Here is a 15,721-nt window from a genome sequence, read left to right on the forward strand (position 1 = left end):
TTCAGGTAAGGACCTTCACTGTAGCTTTCAATCTTCCAACAGTGTTGTGGGTTCTGCCCTTCTATTTCTGAGTCTACTTCAAGGTTATTGACAGTCAGGCATCTCCCAGATATCACCATGGTGTGAAAAAGAAACCTTAGAGACAGCAAGCTTGTTGTACAACTTAACCTCTGATACTGGGACACAGTATTCGATGACATGAACTGTTACTCATCTTGCTCAAAGGTTAAACTACCTGCACAAAAATATAAGCAACATCACAAGCTCGTTTTATATATTCACATTAATTAGGCTCACTTCAATGATAGAAAACTAAGATTTTAATGAATAAGAATTTAAACTACAAAGATATACTGGATACACTCCCAGCAAAGGTTAATAATGAATTCATGTGCAGTTTTAAAATGTGACAATTTTCTCTAAAAATGTTGTTTTCAGTAAGCAAGTTATCTGTAGAGATAATTTCTAAAGAGTACATAACAGTGACACTAATTTTATTTTTATTACACTTTAAGTTCTAGGCTACATGTGTACAACGTAGATTTGTTACATATGTATACATGTGCCATGTTGGTGTGCTGCACCTGTTAACTCATCATTTACATTAGGTATATCTCCTAATGCTATCCCCCCTCCCTCTCCCCACCCCATGACAGGCCCCAGTGTGTGATGTTCCCCACCCTGTGTCCAAGTAATCTCATTGTTCAATTCCCACCTATGAGTGACAACATGTGGTGTTTGGTTTTCTGTCCTTGCGACAGTTTGCTCAGAATGATGGTTTCCAGCTTCATCCATGTTCCTACGAAGGACATGAACTCATCCTTTATGGCTGCATAGTATTCCATGGTGTATATGTGCCACATTTTCTTAATCCAGTCTATCATTGATGGACATTTAGATTGGTTCCAAGTCTTTGCTATTGTGAATAGGGCCGCAATAAATATACGTGTGCATGCAGTGACACTAATTTTAATTGGTTTTGTCCCACTGATGAGAAAGGGTCTGGATCTTGCCAACGACTATAGTTTTTCTGTAATGTCCATTTGCTGCTTTCTTCTTTATTTCCTTTTTTAAAGCTTGGCAAGTTTAGAATTTTTAAGAATCTGGACATATATGCATTTTTTAAAGAAATACCGAAACTTTTCTTTACATACTATTACTTACTCTACACCAACAGGTTGATTCACAAAAGGCTGCAACAAGGCAAGTCAACGAGGCACACAATAGGTTAATCGAAAAAAAAGTCCACAGTGAGAGAAGCACTGAGTCCTGTGCAACGTGGAAAAAAGTGCAGAAAGAGGAGAAGCTGATTGGATTGATGAACAATGAAGCAGCTCAGGTGAGAAGGTTGTTTGTGTGTGTGTGGCTTTTTTTTTTTTTAACTTAATGTTACATTAGAATATACCCTTTGGGAATAAAAACATCTTATTTTCTCCTGAGGGCCAAGTTTGTATGGTTTTGTTAAATGAGAAGGGACAGAAAATATCCTAGCCAGCTGATAAAATTAAAGCGGCCAACACCAGTTATCATAGAAACAGAAGAGCAGTAAGCACATTTGCGTACAGATCTGATTTCTTTATCCTAAGAATGTAATGAAGTGCACTTAAATTTATTTTGCCATCTATGATCCATTAGGGACTCTTAAGGTATTCTGTACTTTCACATTGGTTCCTCAAGTCTCACCCTTATAATCAAATATAAATGAAGTGTTTCCCTGTCAATGTGGTTGTATTTTAAAATGATGTATTTTTTACATCACTCAATCATTTGGGCGGATAGTGACTCACCTTTAGCAGATGACTCATTCAAGTAACAGCAAAAATCCTCCCTAATCTAACCTTTTTTGACAACAAGGAGAAGCATACAATGCATTTATATCTGCAGTGAAAAAATATTTAATTTTGTCAAAATGACCAACATTTTATATGATTTATATACCATCATTTCCCCCAAATGATTTGAGGTAGTTTATAGTATGAAATAGGATAATTTAATACCCCACCGTGTATACCCTACCACAAGAAAAATTGATATATCAGGCAGCTGGGATGTTAATCACTAAACTGAGCACTGAATTTGGCTCTGAACTTCTTGACAGCCGAGGCAAAAATTAGAAGCATAGTATTTATGCATTCTTCAGCCAGCCAGGAAGCCTACAAGTTTATCCAGAGACAGAAGTGCTTTTTTTAGTACTAATAGCAATCTTTTACATTTATTCTGGTATAAAATAGTGGCATTATTTGTTGTTTCATTTTAAATTTATGTAAAGAACTATTTCACTTAGGCATATTTTAGTTCCTATTTGTAAAATTAAAGGCAAATCGTGCTTGGTGACAAAACTTCGAGATTCTAAAAATCTCTAGTTGAGAGATTTTTTGTCATTCCTTACTTAAGTCCACCAAAATCACCTGGTGTACAGGGATAGGGAGGCACTATTAAAATACTGATGCAAAGAAATTGATTCATTTTTGGCTGTGGTGGCAATGAGATATGTATATATAGATTTTATAACTTCGGAAAGTCTTGGTTCTTTTCCCCAGTCAGTCCTCTTCCCCCAGGGAATGTTCTGCCATTTTGATTCTCATCACTAGATTAGATTTGCCTCTTCTAGAATTTCATAAACATGCAGTCATATAGTATGCATTCATTTGGGCCTGGCTTCTTTCACTCAGTGTTTTTTTTTTTTTTGAGATTTATCCGTGTTCATGCATGTATTAGTAATCTGTGTTTTCCATTGCTGATTAGTACTCCATCGTATAACTATATCATAGTTCACATGTCCATTGTATAACGACATCATAATTCACAAGTTCATTCTTCTATTAATGGACATTTGGGCTACTACTCATTTCTGGCCACCACAAATATAGTTGCTGCGAACATTCTGGCACAAATCCTTCTATGAATGTGTTTCATTTCTCCTGAGATGTAGAATTGTTGGGTTGTAGGGCAGGTGTATGTTCAATTTTACAAAGAGCTGACAAATAGTTCTTGAAAGTACCATTCTGTACTCCCACCAGTAATGTACAAGAGTTCTGGCCACTCTGCATCCTCCCCAATATTTGGTATTGTCACTCTTTTTAATTTTAGCCATTTTAACGTGTATTAGTGTATTATTGTGGTTCCAATTATTCACCTAATGTCTACTTAAGTTTGAGCACTTTCACATGTTTTTACTGACCATTCATATATCTGTTCTTATAAAGTTTCTTTTTTGAGTGTTCTAATTTTTACTTGGATATTTGTCTTTTTATTGTTAAGCTATAGGTGTCCTTATCAGATATCTGTATTATGGATATCCTTTCCTATCATGTGGCCTGCCTAATCATTTCATTCATAGGGTCTTAGGATGAGCAGAAGCTTTTTATATTATTTGTTATTTTTATTTGAAGTTCAATTTATCAATCTTTTCTTTAATAGTTTGTGGGTTTTTTTTTTTTCTGTAAAGATACCTAAGAAATCTTTGCCTACCTCAGGGTCACAAAGCTATTTTGCTATATATTTTTATAGAAGGCTCATGGTTTTAGCTTTCATTGTTGGTTCTACAAGCCATCTCAAAATTCATGTGTATTCTGTGAGGTGGGGGTTGAGATTCTCTTTTTCATGTAGTTTGCACCATCATTTATTGAAAAGATTTTCCTAATGAGTTCCTTTGGAGCCCTTTTCAAAAGTGAGCTAACAGTGTAAGTGTGGGCCTATTTCTGGGCTCTATTTTCTTCTACTTGTCTCTCCTTACACCAACACCACACTGCATCAGTTACTGTTGCTTTACAGCAAGTTCTGAAATTAGAATAGTTCTTTAATCCTTTTATTTTCTTCCAAAAAATGTATTGGCCATTTTAGGTCCTGGTCTTCTCCTCCATAAAATTTAAGAAGCAGCTTGTTAGTTTCCACCAAAAAAATGCACAATGGGGTTTTGATTTGGGAGTACATTAAGTCTAAAGATCAGTTTATGGAGAACTGGCATCCCAACAGTGTCGAAAACTCCAGTGCATAAACCTGGTACTTCTCTGCATTTATGTGGAACTTCCCTGCATTTATGTGGATTTTCTTTAACTTCTCTCAACAATGTTTTGTAGTTTTTAGTGTAGATGTCTTATTCATCTTCCATTAAAATTATCTCTAAATATTTTGATCCCATTTTAAGTACTAATTTTCAAAATTTCATATTCCAGTTATTTGTTGCTGGTATATAGAAATATAATTTATTTTCTCTATCAATATTTGACATACAATATAATCATGTATCTTGGGATCTTTCTAAATTTACTTATTCGTTCCAGTAGGTTTCATTATTTTTTAAATAGATTCTTAGGACTTTCTACGTAGTTAATGATGTCTATGAATAGAGACAGTTTTTACCTTTTCCTTTCCAGTATGTGTCTTTTATTTATTTTTTATTGTTGTCTTATTACACCTGCTAGCAGCTCTAGTATTACGTTGAATAGAAGTTGTGGCCATCCTTGCTTTGTTCCTGATATTAGAGGGAATGCATTTATTCTTTCACCATTAAGTTAGCTGTTGGCTTTTTTCTAAATGCCCTTTATCAGGCTGAGGAAATTTCACCGTATTTGTTGAAAAATAAATGTAAATAACGAATGAGTATTAAATACTGTTTTGAGATCTCTTGAGATGATCATATGATTTTTTCCCTTTACTAGTACGATGAATTACATTGATTTTTGAATGTTAAATCAACCTTTTATTTCTGGGATAAACCCCCACTTAGGCATGATGTGTTTTCCTGCTGAATTCTGTTTGCTGAATTCCAACTCAGTTCCTGCTGAATTTCAGTTCCATGGAAGGTTTTTATACCTAGACTGATAAGAGACAATGGTCTGTAATTTTCTTTCTTTTTTTTTTTTTTTTTTTGCAAAGTGAAAGCAAGTTTATTAAGAAAGTAAAGGAATAAAAGGATGGCTACTTCATAGAGCAGCTGTAATTTCTTTTCTCATAATATCCTTGTATGGTTTTGTTTTCAGGGTCATTATGAATTACACAAGTTGGAAGTGTTCCCCTCTGTTTTCAGAAAATGTTTTTGTAAGATTTGCCCTTCTTAAATGTTGGATAGAATTTAGCAAGAAAACCATCGGGGCCGATAATTTGTTGTAGGAAATTTTTTAACTGCATATTTACTTTCTACAATATATAGAGTGATCATTAGATATTTTTTCTTCTTGTGTCAGTTTTATATTTGTGTTTTTCAAGGAATTTTTCCATCTCATCTAAGTTTTCAAATTTATCAGCACTAAGTTAGAATATTCTTTATTATCCCTTTACCATCACCATTATCTACATTGATGTCCCCTCTTTCAGTCCTGATAATGGTATCTTTTGGTTTATTTCTTTTTTTCCTTATAGTCTAGCTAAGGGCTTATCATTTTCATTGATCTTCTCAAAGACCAGCTTTGGTATTTTTTTTTTTTCAAAGACCAACTTTGGTTTTGTTGATTTTTTTTTTAAATCCTACCATTGATATGTTTTCTATTTCACTAATTCTTTATCATTTCCTTTATTCTACTTATTTTGGTTTTAATTTATTCTTTCAAGCTTCATAAGGTGAAAGTTTAAATCATTAATATCTTCTTTTTTTTCTAATGTATATAGTTAAAACTATAAATATGTAAGCTGTGCTTTGGCTGTCTGTGTTTCACAAATTTTGATATGTTGTGTTTTCATTATTATTCAGTTCAATATATTTTCTAATATCCCTTGATTCATTTGATCCATGGGTTATTTATTAGTATGTTATTTAATTCCTAAGTATTTTTAAGGTTTACTGGGTATCTTTCTTGTCACTGATTTCTAATTTTGTTGTCATCAGAACACATCCTGTATTATTGCAATCTTTCAAAATTCATTGAAACTTATTTTGTCACCCAGGAAAAGGCCTAGTTTAGTGAATGTTCCTTGTATACTTACGAAGTTTGGGGTTAAGTTGTTTAATAGTGTTCAAATCTTATATATTTACTGTTTTATTTTGTCCTCTTATCATTTAATGACAAAGGAATGTTACAATCTCCAACTGTGATTGGGAATTTATCCATTTGTCTCTTCTATACATTTTTGCTTCATAGATTTTGATGCTGTTATTAGGTATATGCAGATTTAGTAGTTATATATGTTCTTGGTTAACTGTCCTGTTCATCATTCTGAAATATCTTTCTTTATATCTGTTAAATACACTATCTTGAATTCTACTTCATCTGACTTTTAACAGTTCCAGTCTTCCTATGATTAATACTTATACATTGTATCCATTTCCATCCTTTGTTTAATCCACCTGTGTCTTTTTATCTACCGCTTTTGTAACTAGCATATAGTTGAGTCTTGCTATTTTATAAAATCTGGCAAACACTATATTTTATTTGCTCCATTTCCATTTCATTTAACTATATTTGCTCCATTTCCATTTGAGGTAACTATTGATATAGCTGGGTTTAATCTACCATTATGCAATATGCTTTCTTTTTGCCCCATTTGTTCTTTGTCTCTTTTTACCTCCCTCTTGCTTTATTTTGGACTAATTGAGAATTTCCAGAACAAGGGGCCAGTCAACTCCATAGCCTATGGGCCAAATTCAGCCAACCACCTATTTTTGTAAATAGTTTTATTGGAACATAGCCATACTCATTCACTTACATATTGTATTTGATTGCTTTTGTTCCATAGTGGCAGAGCTGAGTAACTGCAACAGAACTGTATGGTTCAAAAAGCCTAAAATATTTACTCTCAGGCATTTTACAAAACAAGTTTGCAAATCCCTGCTCAGAACAATCCTGCCTAATAGAAATATAATGCAAGCCACATAGGCAATTTTAAAAATTATACTAGCCACATTTCAAAAAGTAAAAAGAAACAGGTAGAATCTATTTTAATAACATCCTCTGATTAAACTAATTTCCACAATGGTATAATCAGAATAATATTACTGAGATATTTTACATCTTTTATAGTAATAGCACATCTCAGTTATAACTAGCCATATTTCAAGGGCTCTAGTCATATTAGACAGCATGGCTCTAGAAATTACCATGTGCACATTTAACTGATCATATTACATTCTATCTTGACTTAATGTGTAAGAACCTTACAATATATACTTCCCTTTATCCCTCATTGTGCTATTGTTGTTATACATTTTGCTTTTACATGTGTAATATATTTCAGAATGCAGTTATTGTTGCTTTAAGGAGTCATTTTTTATTTTAAAAAAATTAAGAAAGGAAAAAGAAAAAGTCTTAACATACCCCAATATTTATAGTTATTGAAATTCTTTATTCCTTCAATAGATCTTAGTTTGGTATCATTCCTTCTCAGCCTGAACAAATTCCTTTAACATTTATTGTAGTATATATTTCCTGGAATCTATTTCTGTCACCTCTTGCCTGTCTGAAAATATTTATATTTCACCTTCACTTTTTTTGTAGTGGTAGTGGATTTACATTTTATTCCTGCATTTCTTTTTTTAACAGTTTATTTTGAAGTAATTGTAGACTCCAAAATTGCAAAAATACATACAGCCTCCATATACCCTTACCTACTCTTTCACCCAACTCCTGCAAATGAAAACATTTTACATAACCATAATATAATTTTACAAAACAGGAAATGGACATTTATATACTACCAGAAAATACAGACTTTATTAGGATATCACCAATTTTGACACATACTCGTGCATGTCTGTGTTCCTTAGAGATTTTATTACATGTATGGAGTAACCACAATATCCTACAGACCTGTTCCATGACCACGTAGGAATTGCTCATGCTATAGTGACACCCTCTTCCCAATCCTAATCCTCAGAAAGCAGTGGGTTTATTCTGCATCACTATAATTTTATCATTTTATCATATAACTCAAATCTTATGATATGTAACTTGTTCAGACTGGCTTTGTTTCATTCGTCATCATGCTCTTGAGATCTATCCAAGTTCTGTGTATATCAGCAGTTCATTCCTTTTTATTGCTCAGTAGTAATCTGAAGTATAGATATACCATTGAAGAACATTTGGTTTCTTTCCAGTTTTTGGCCATTCACTGTTTAGTAGGTTAGCTGTAGACATTTTTATAGATGTTTTCGCTATAAAGTTGAGGAAGCTCCCCTCCATTTCTAATGTACTGAGAGTTTTCATCATGAATAGGTGCTGAATATTGTCAAATGCTCTTCCTGTATCAATATGATCATATGATTTTTCTTCTTTAGGCTGTTACCATGGTGGATGGCGCTGGTTTGTGGCTGAATATTGACCTAGTCTTCCATTCCTTGAATCAACCCCACTTTGTCATTGTATATTATTTTTATATGTTGCTGGATTTAATTTGCTACTATTTTAATGAAGAAGTTTACATCTGTGTTCATGAGAGCTGATGTCTGTTGTTTTCTTTTTATTCTACTGTTTTTGTTGGTTTTGGTATCAGGGTAATGGTGACCTTATGAATTGGGAAGCCTTCCTCCTCTTCTTAACTTCTGGAAGAAAATGTATAGAATTGAACTTGTTTCTTTTTCACATGTTTTGCAGAATTCTCTAGTGAAACCATCTGGGTCTGGAGATTTCCTTTTTAGCTATGAATTCAATTTCTTTAGTAAGACTATTCAGATATTTATTTCAAGAGTAGGCAAACTTTTCTGTAAAGAGCCAGATGGTAAAAATTTAGGTTTTGCAGGTCATATGGACTCTTGTCACAACTATTTATCTCTTGCATTTTTATTATTTCATCTTGAGTTAGTTTCGGCAATTTGTAATTTTTCCAGGAATTGGTCCATTTCATCTGAGCTATCAAATTTTTGTTGGTATAATTATTCATAGTATTCCTTTATTTAAATCCCTTAAATACCTGTGGGGTCTGTAGTGATACTTGTTTCTTCCCAGATACTGGTAGTTTGTGTTTTCTTTCTCTGTCAGTCTTGCTAATTTATCATTCTTATTGGTCATGTCACAGAACCAGCTTTTGATTGATTCTTCTGTATTTTTTAATTGCCAATGTTATTGATATCTGCTCTAATTTCTATTTCTTTCTGCTTGCTTTGGATTACTTTTAAATTGTTTTAAATTCTTTTTTGACAAATATAATTGTATATATCATATCTATGGGGTACAATGTGATGCTTTGATATATGTCTACATTGTGGAATGTTTAACTCACACTAATTAACAAATCCATCATGTCACATACTTGTCATTTCTTTTTATAATTTCTTGGGGTGGAAACATTATTAAATTGGGACTTTTTGTCTTTTCTAATATAAGTATTTAGTATTATAAATTTCCCTTCTAGCATGACATAAGCTATGTCCCACATTTTGATATGTTGTATTTCATTTCCATTCACTTCAATGTATTTTTTAATTTTCCTGGTGTCTCTGACCCACTTAAAGCATTCTTTAAATTTTAAAGCATTTGGGGATTTTCCTATTATTTCTTTCCTTCAGCTTGATCTTGATGTATTTTCTTCCCTTTTTTCCAGTTTAGGTAGAAGCTTAGACTATTGATGTGAACCCACTATTTTTTATAATGTACGTATTCCATGCTATAAATGTCCTGCTAAACCCTGTTTGTACTGCATCCTGTAAATATTTATACATTTTAATTTTGTTCAGTTCAAAGTATTTTATATTTCCCCTTGAGTCTTTTAATACCTTAATTATTTAGAAATGTGTTAACAAGTATCTTAAGGTTTTTTTTTTTTTTCCAGTTATTGATTTCTAGTTTAATTATATTGTGGTCTGACAATGTAAATCTGTTAGGGTTTTATGAATAGGATATGACGGTCTGCCTGTTTGAATGTTCCAGATGCACATGAAAAGAACATGTATTTTCCTGTTTTGGGGTGAAGTACTCTATAAATATCAGCTAGATCCCATTATCTTGTGATGTTACTAATTTATTTCATATTCATGCTGATTTTCACTCTAGTAGTTATATCAATTACTGAGAACAGAGGTTTCTAGTTAGGGAGATGTGCAGTGCCAACTCTTTGCTGTTTAATGCACAGCAGGCATGGTCAAAAGGGCAAGCACCTCTCCAGTTTCTGAGGCCAGTGTGGAGGGTTGCTGTTGCTCTGATGTTTGCTCAATGCAAGGTGGAGAAGGTTGGTAGGACTCTACTACAGTATCTACAGTGTCTGGTGGGGAGGAAGAGAGACACCACATCTGCCTCTGTTAGTGCAGGGAGGAACAGGCTATATGGCTCTGCCTTACTGTTTTGGTAGTCTCTGGTGGGAAGGAAGGGAGACCACCTCAGTAGTACAGGCTGGGAAAGGTTGTCAGAGCTTTATCTCACAATTTCCCTAACACCTAATGGCATAGGGTATCACCTTGTTAGTGTGGGGACGGTCAACAGGGCTCTACCCGTCTCCACAGTGCTTGATAGGGTAAGGGTAGGTGTGCTCCCTGGTTAGTATACAGTGGTGATACTCAACTGGACTGTACCCTCCCTCTTCCCCTCCACCCTCATCCCCCTCCCCACCTCGTTTCCACAGCACCTGGAGAGAGTAAGCTGCAGCTTCTTTCATGGTGTTCACCTAGGGTGCAGCAGGTATAAAAGGATTCTGTCCTGTAGACTTGTCCTCCCCCGGGGCTACTGGTTAGAGCATGTTTTTCATGGCTTTTTTTTTTCTTCAGTCTGTGCATATTGCTGTTTTCAGACTGCAGGCTCTTTTATGGCCCAGGCTGGGGTAATAGGAGGTACTAAAGTACATGGCGGGTGGAGACTCAAGGGAGGGTCATTTTTAGAATTTTCATAGTGTTTTGATAGGTGCTTTTTGTCCACTCTTTAATTAATAGAATAAGGTGGGATGCTTACTCTTTCTTGTCTAGAACTGGATGCCCCCCACTTTGATTTTGAAGGCTTCATTGAATATGGACTCTTTTCTTTCAGAACTTTAAAAAGGATGTTTCCATCTTCATAGGTCTGTTTTTTTTTTCCTCTCTGCTAAGAAGTTAGCAGTTATTCTTACTGACCCATTTATAATGTATTTCTTTATGTGGCTTTCAAGATTTGCTTGTTATCTTTGGTTTTGTAAGGATGGCTGTCTTTGTTTATTGTGCTTTGGGTTTGTTGAGCTACTTTTATCTATGGGTTGATATTTGTCTTCAAACTGGAAAGCTTTTGTATGATTTCATCAGTTTGTTTCTTGCCTTAATCCCTATTTCTGTGAGTTCCAAATACATGCGTGTTAGAATACTTTACCTTTTTCACAGGCAGCTGAGTAACTGTTTTTTTAAAATCAGTCGTTTATGTTGCTGTACCTCAGGTTGGTTTTTGTTTTATTTTGTTTTTTGCCTGACCTCTAGTTGATTATCACATCAGCTGTTAAACAATGAATTTTTCATGTTATACCTTGTACTTTTCAGTTCCACAAGTGTATTTCTTTGTATGTTGAGATTCCACCTCCCTCCCCCATCTATTCATTATGTTCAACTTTAATTCCTTGAACATATTTATGTAGATGTTTTATAGTCCTTGTTTGATAATTGTACCATCTGGATCAGCCCTGAATATCAATTTTTTCTCCTGGTTATGGGTCATATTTTCTGCATCTCATGTGTAGTACTTTTATTGTATCCTGAAGAATTGTGGATGCTGTGGTCTTTAGACTCTATATTTTATTGCATTCCTTTGAAGAGTTTTGAGTTTAGTTCTGGCAGACAGTTAACTTACTGGTGATTCAACTTCATCATTTCATAACTTCTGTTCAGGCTTTTTGGTTTAGTCTGCAGTAAATCTTAAATTGTGGCCTTTCTTAGGTCTGTGTTATTTTCCTTTCCTCCACTATCATGGCCTTGTTTTAGATTCCTAAGTTATTTCATATATTTTGACTAATTTTGTTTTGTATTTATTTATAGTTGTCACAACAGAAGGGGAAATCGGGTATCAATTTTTCATGGCCAGAGTGGAAGTAGTGTTGGTATTTTCCATAGCTTCCCAGTTGATTCTGATGTGCATTCAAAGTTAATAACTATTCTAATGCAGGGTTTCTTGACAGCAGCACTATTGACATTTGGGAGCTGGGCTGTTATTTGTTGTGGGGGTGCTGTCCTGTGATGTAGGATGTTTTGCATCATTCCTAGTATTTATCTATTAGGTGTCATTAGTACCTCCTCCTAGTTGTAACAACCCAAAATGTCTCCTCTGTGGGGCATAATCAACCCAAGCTGAGAACCAATGCTCTATCAGAGACTATTGCATTGCCTTGAGCCCTTGGTACTCAAAGTGGGGTGTGCAAATCAACTGTACTGGCATCATCTGGAGCTTCTCAGAAATACAGAATCTCAGGTCATACTCCTAGACCTTTTGAATGAGATCTGCGTTTTAACAAGTTTTGATGATCTGTTTGCTTTCTAATACTCAACAATGCCATAGACCAGGGGTCAGCAAACCTTTTCTTTAAGAGGCCAGAAAGAAAATACTTTCAGTTTACTTTCCATACAGTTTTTGTCAGAAATATTCAACAATGCCATTGTAGTGCAAAAGCCCACATAGACAGTACATAAACAAACTGATGTGCCTGTGTTCCAATAAAACTTTATTCAAGAAACAGGCAATTAGCCAAGCCAAATTTTGTCAACTCCTGTTATAGACTCCCAATCAGACCTCTCAGTGTACTGAAGACAACAGGTGGTTAAATTCTCTGATGAGTGCCTTCCCATATTATGTCATTTGCTGATGTTCAAGAGAGATTAAGTGTATAGGTTACACAGTAGATGCTTCTGGAAATTACAGTAGCTTGACTTCTGTCCTTACCTAAGTGGAGATATCTCCCAACCTTCCACATGTGAGCTATATGTAAATGCTGCTCTTATTACCTTACCCTTTAGAAATATATGACTTGATAGCATAATTATTTTTACTTGTATTATGCTTTATAGGCCCACTGGAGTAATTATTCACTTCTTTTGCTTTAGTTAATAAAGCTGACCAACTTATGAAAAACAGCATTAATGTGACTTTGTTAGCTCAGAAAGAATAGTTGAAAGTTAGTTATTTAACTGTCAATTTCTTTCTTTTTCATAGGAAAGCTAATCTTTAAAACATCCTTTGTTTTATGTAGGACTCCTTTCTGACACTTCCAAAACCCTGTATGTAGAAAGAGGAGGGCTGTTTGAAGGGTGGCAGTTTAAAGGTTGAGAAGGTAGTAGCTATTAGAATGATGGACAGTGAACAAGCTTAAAGTATTTTGCTTTGTTTTATAAATTTCTCATCTTGATAAATGGTGCTGAGAGGGCATGCCAGAGGTCACCAAAGGGAAGCAGAAAAACCCGACTTTCAGCCAGTTAAGCGGTGATCAGGAAACTGATTCCTGGGACTTTGGCCAACAGGAATGATGAAAACATAGAAGTAGCTCCCGAAACTTGCATAAGTAACCAGTTAATTTGTTTTATATTAATATCACTTAATTTGTTTTATATTATTATCTATTCAGTCTATAGTGGTTAGTCTGTATAGCTTTCCAAGAGACATAACACTGTATCTACCCCGAGGCAGTTTTCTTTGGCTATGTACAGCCTCATCATTTACCCACTGTACAGCAGACATCACTTCTCAGTTGCCATGGAATCAAAAGGTTAAGAATCACATTAATGACCAAAATATTTCTAATTATGGCTATCTTACACCTTTAAGATTAAGCCCAATTTTTTGGTTTTGCCAAGGAAATTCATTTTTCATATTCTATCCTATTTTTAGATTATAAATTATTTAAGAAATGTCCCACTTATGTGGTTTAAAAGAACCACTCAAATTATATCCAGATTTGCTTGCTGGATGTTTATAAACTCTTAAAAAGTGTAAATCTTAAAATCTAAGATCTTTACCTAAAAATTACTTCTCAGTAAAAATAATATGCAAAAACTTGATCTTGTATAACATTTTATTTAGCATTCTTATACATTACACAAAATAAATACTTGGATAACTCACATCTAACAAACTATATATGTATTTTTTCCATAGGAAAGCACAAGGATAAGAGAGAAATATCAAGAGTCTCAAGAACTTTTGAATGAAGCAAACAGTTTCCCACAAAAATTGAACTACAGACAATTCCCAAACTCATTTTATGAACTTCATCAAGATTTTACCAGTCCAGATATATTCAAGAAGTCAAGATCTCCATCTTGGTATAAATACACTTCCACAGTCAGCACGGGGATCACAGAAAGTTCAACTGGACTTTGGCCTACAATTTCCCAGTTTACTCTTAGTGAAGAGACAAACGCAGATGTTTATTATTATAGCATCACCATACTTGTCCTTTTGATGTTAGTATTGCTTGCTTTATATTTTCTCTGAAGATATCAAAATTCCTTTTGATAACTTTTTACGTTTCCAGCTCTTCACCAAGATGTTATATTCTTATTTCAGTGTTTCCTCCCAGACATTTTTAAGGTAATTGGCTTTAAAAAAAGAATATATTTTAAGAAAGTTTATGGACACTCTAAAAAATAAAATTGCTTTATACTAGAAATAGTGTCATAGTACAGTTTGGAAAACACTTTTCTGAAGTTTCAGATCACCCAGGAAATCTAGAAAAGGAGTTTAATGTTTTTGATCAGAGAATTTGAAAAATAAAAATAAAGAGAATAATGAGTTTCAAAAGTTTTAGATAAGCTGATATACTATATAGATCTGTCTTCTAGAACATATTACTGAAAGCTAGGCACATTTTATGAGATGTGATTAACAATTTGCTTACCTTACTACAATATGGACATTCACCAAATATGATGTTAAAACTCTGTCTACTAGTTAGTAGTCCTCTCAGCCACTGCAAATTTTAAAAGATAAAGGAGAAGCATCAGCATGATTACAAATTACAGATACTCCAAATGTCAATTCCCTTTGTTTTCAAGTGCATTATATTTTTATTCCAGAAGACTTTGCTTTTTTGTTTTGCAAGAGTAAGGGGTATATTTCCTGAGCCAATAGCAGACTATTAATATGTTGAACAAGGGAAATCAACATGGAATTGAAGGTCTAAACCACTGGTTTATAACCAGATTATGGGCTCCTTTAAGAATTTGATGAGAATTATGCATTTTCCTTATCCCCAGAATAGACATACATAAAAATAATGCATACAACTTCCTGGTGTTCAGAGACCTTCCCTAAACCCATTAATCACAAATTAACAACTCCTGCTGTTAAAAGATACTATAGGCTCTTGAAAATTTCCTTCTTAGTTCTGGTCTTAATCACTAACAGTGGGTTAATTTTCAACCCATTGATTACAAGCATGAGCCAGTGAATTTTTAAAAATTAAATGAATATTCATAATTACAAAAGAAAGCATGTGTTCCCTTAGAGTAATTCTGTAATTTGACCTGATGATGGCCAGGATGATTTTATATAAGGTAAATAGATGTCTCTGCCTAAGTTCTTCATTGGCAAAGTACAGATGGCACCAACTGCTACCTCTAATCACAAAAGTAAAGATGTGATATAAAGGAAGGCTGAAACTGAAGGCAACATACAATTGCACGGTGTTCTGTATATAGCTGCACACAGTTTATCATCTATCAACTAGGCCCTAAGGTGAAGCAAATGACTAAAGACAGGAATGAAAGTAGACTTCACATACAGTAAATAAAGTGGCATTGCCTGAGTGCTGTGAGAGATTCAGATCACAAAAGGCATGCTTCTCAACATAAAAAGTAGTATTACTGGATATATTCTTTTTTTCTTTTTTTTTTTTTTTTTTTTTTTTTTTTTTTTTT

General features: G+C 34.0%; 2 protein-coding genes across 12 annotated transcripts in view; one reads left to right on the top strand and one right to left on the bottom strand.

The window, feature by feature from the left end:
* The window catches only part of VRK2 (VRK serine/threonine kinase 2), a 105,130-nt gene extending 90,547 nt beyond the window's left edge, over nucleotides 1-14,583 (top strand). For 5 of the 7 annotated variants that reach the window (XM_023228250.1, XM_026446631.1, XM_023228247.1 and 2 more), the window contains 2 exons: nucleotides 1,178-1,339; nucleotides 13,959-14,583. In XM_023228250.1, the coding sequence (XP_023084018.1) occupies nucleotides 1,178-1,339; nucleotides 13,959-14,297 (501 nt within the window). In that variant the 3' untranslated portion in view covers nucleotides 14,298-14,583. Of the gene's footprint in view, nucleotides 1-1,177; nucleotides 1,340-9,471; nucleotides 9,521-13,958 lie in introns of all 7 variants that reach the window. The other 2 variants (XM_023228253.1, XM_023228252.1) reach the window with 2 other exon arrangements.
* FANCL (FA complementation group L) overlaps nucleotides 13,858-15,721 on the bottom strand; it is a 78,914-nt gene continuing 77,050 nt past the window's right edge. For 4 of the 5 annotated variants that reach the window (XM_023228255.2, XM_023228257.2, XM_023228259.2 and 1 more), the window contains 2 exons: nucleotides 14,701-14,772; nucleotides 13,858-14,401 (listed from right to left, as the gene is read on the bottom strand). In XM_023228255.2, the coding sequence (XP_023084023.1) occupies nucleotides 14,366-14,401; nucleotides 14,701-14,772 (108 nt within the window). In that variant the 3' untranslated portion in view covers nucleotides 13,858-14,365. The remainder of the gene's footprint in view (nucleotides 14,402-14,700; nucleotides 14,773-15,721) is intronic. The other variant, XM_023228256.2, reaches the window with a different exon arrangement.

Source organism: Piliocolobus tephrosceles, chromosome 15, assembly GCF_002776525.5.
Source record: "Piliocolobus tephrosceles isolate RC106 chromosome 15, ASM277652v3, whole genome shotgun sequence".
NCBI classification, from domain to species: Eukaryota; Metazoa; Chordata; class Mammalia; order Primates; family Cercopithecidae; genus Piliocolobus; species Piliocolobus tephrosceles.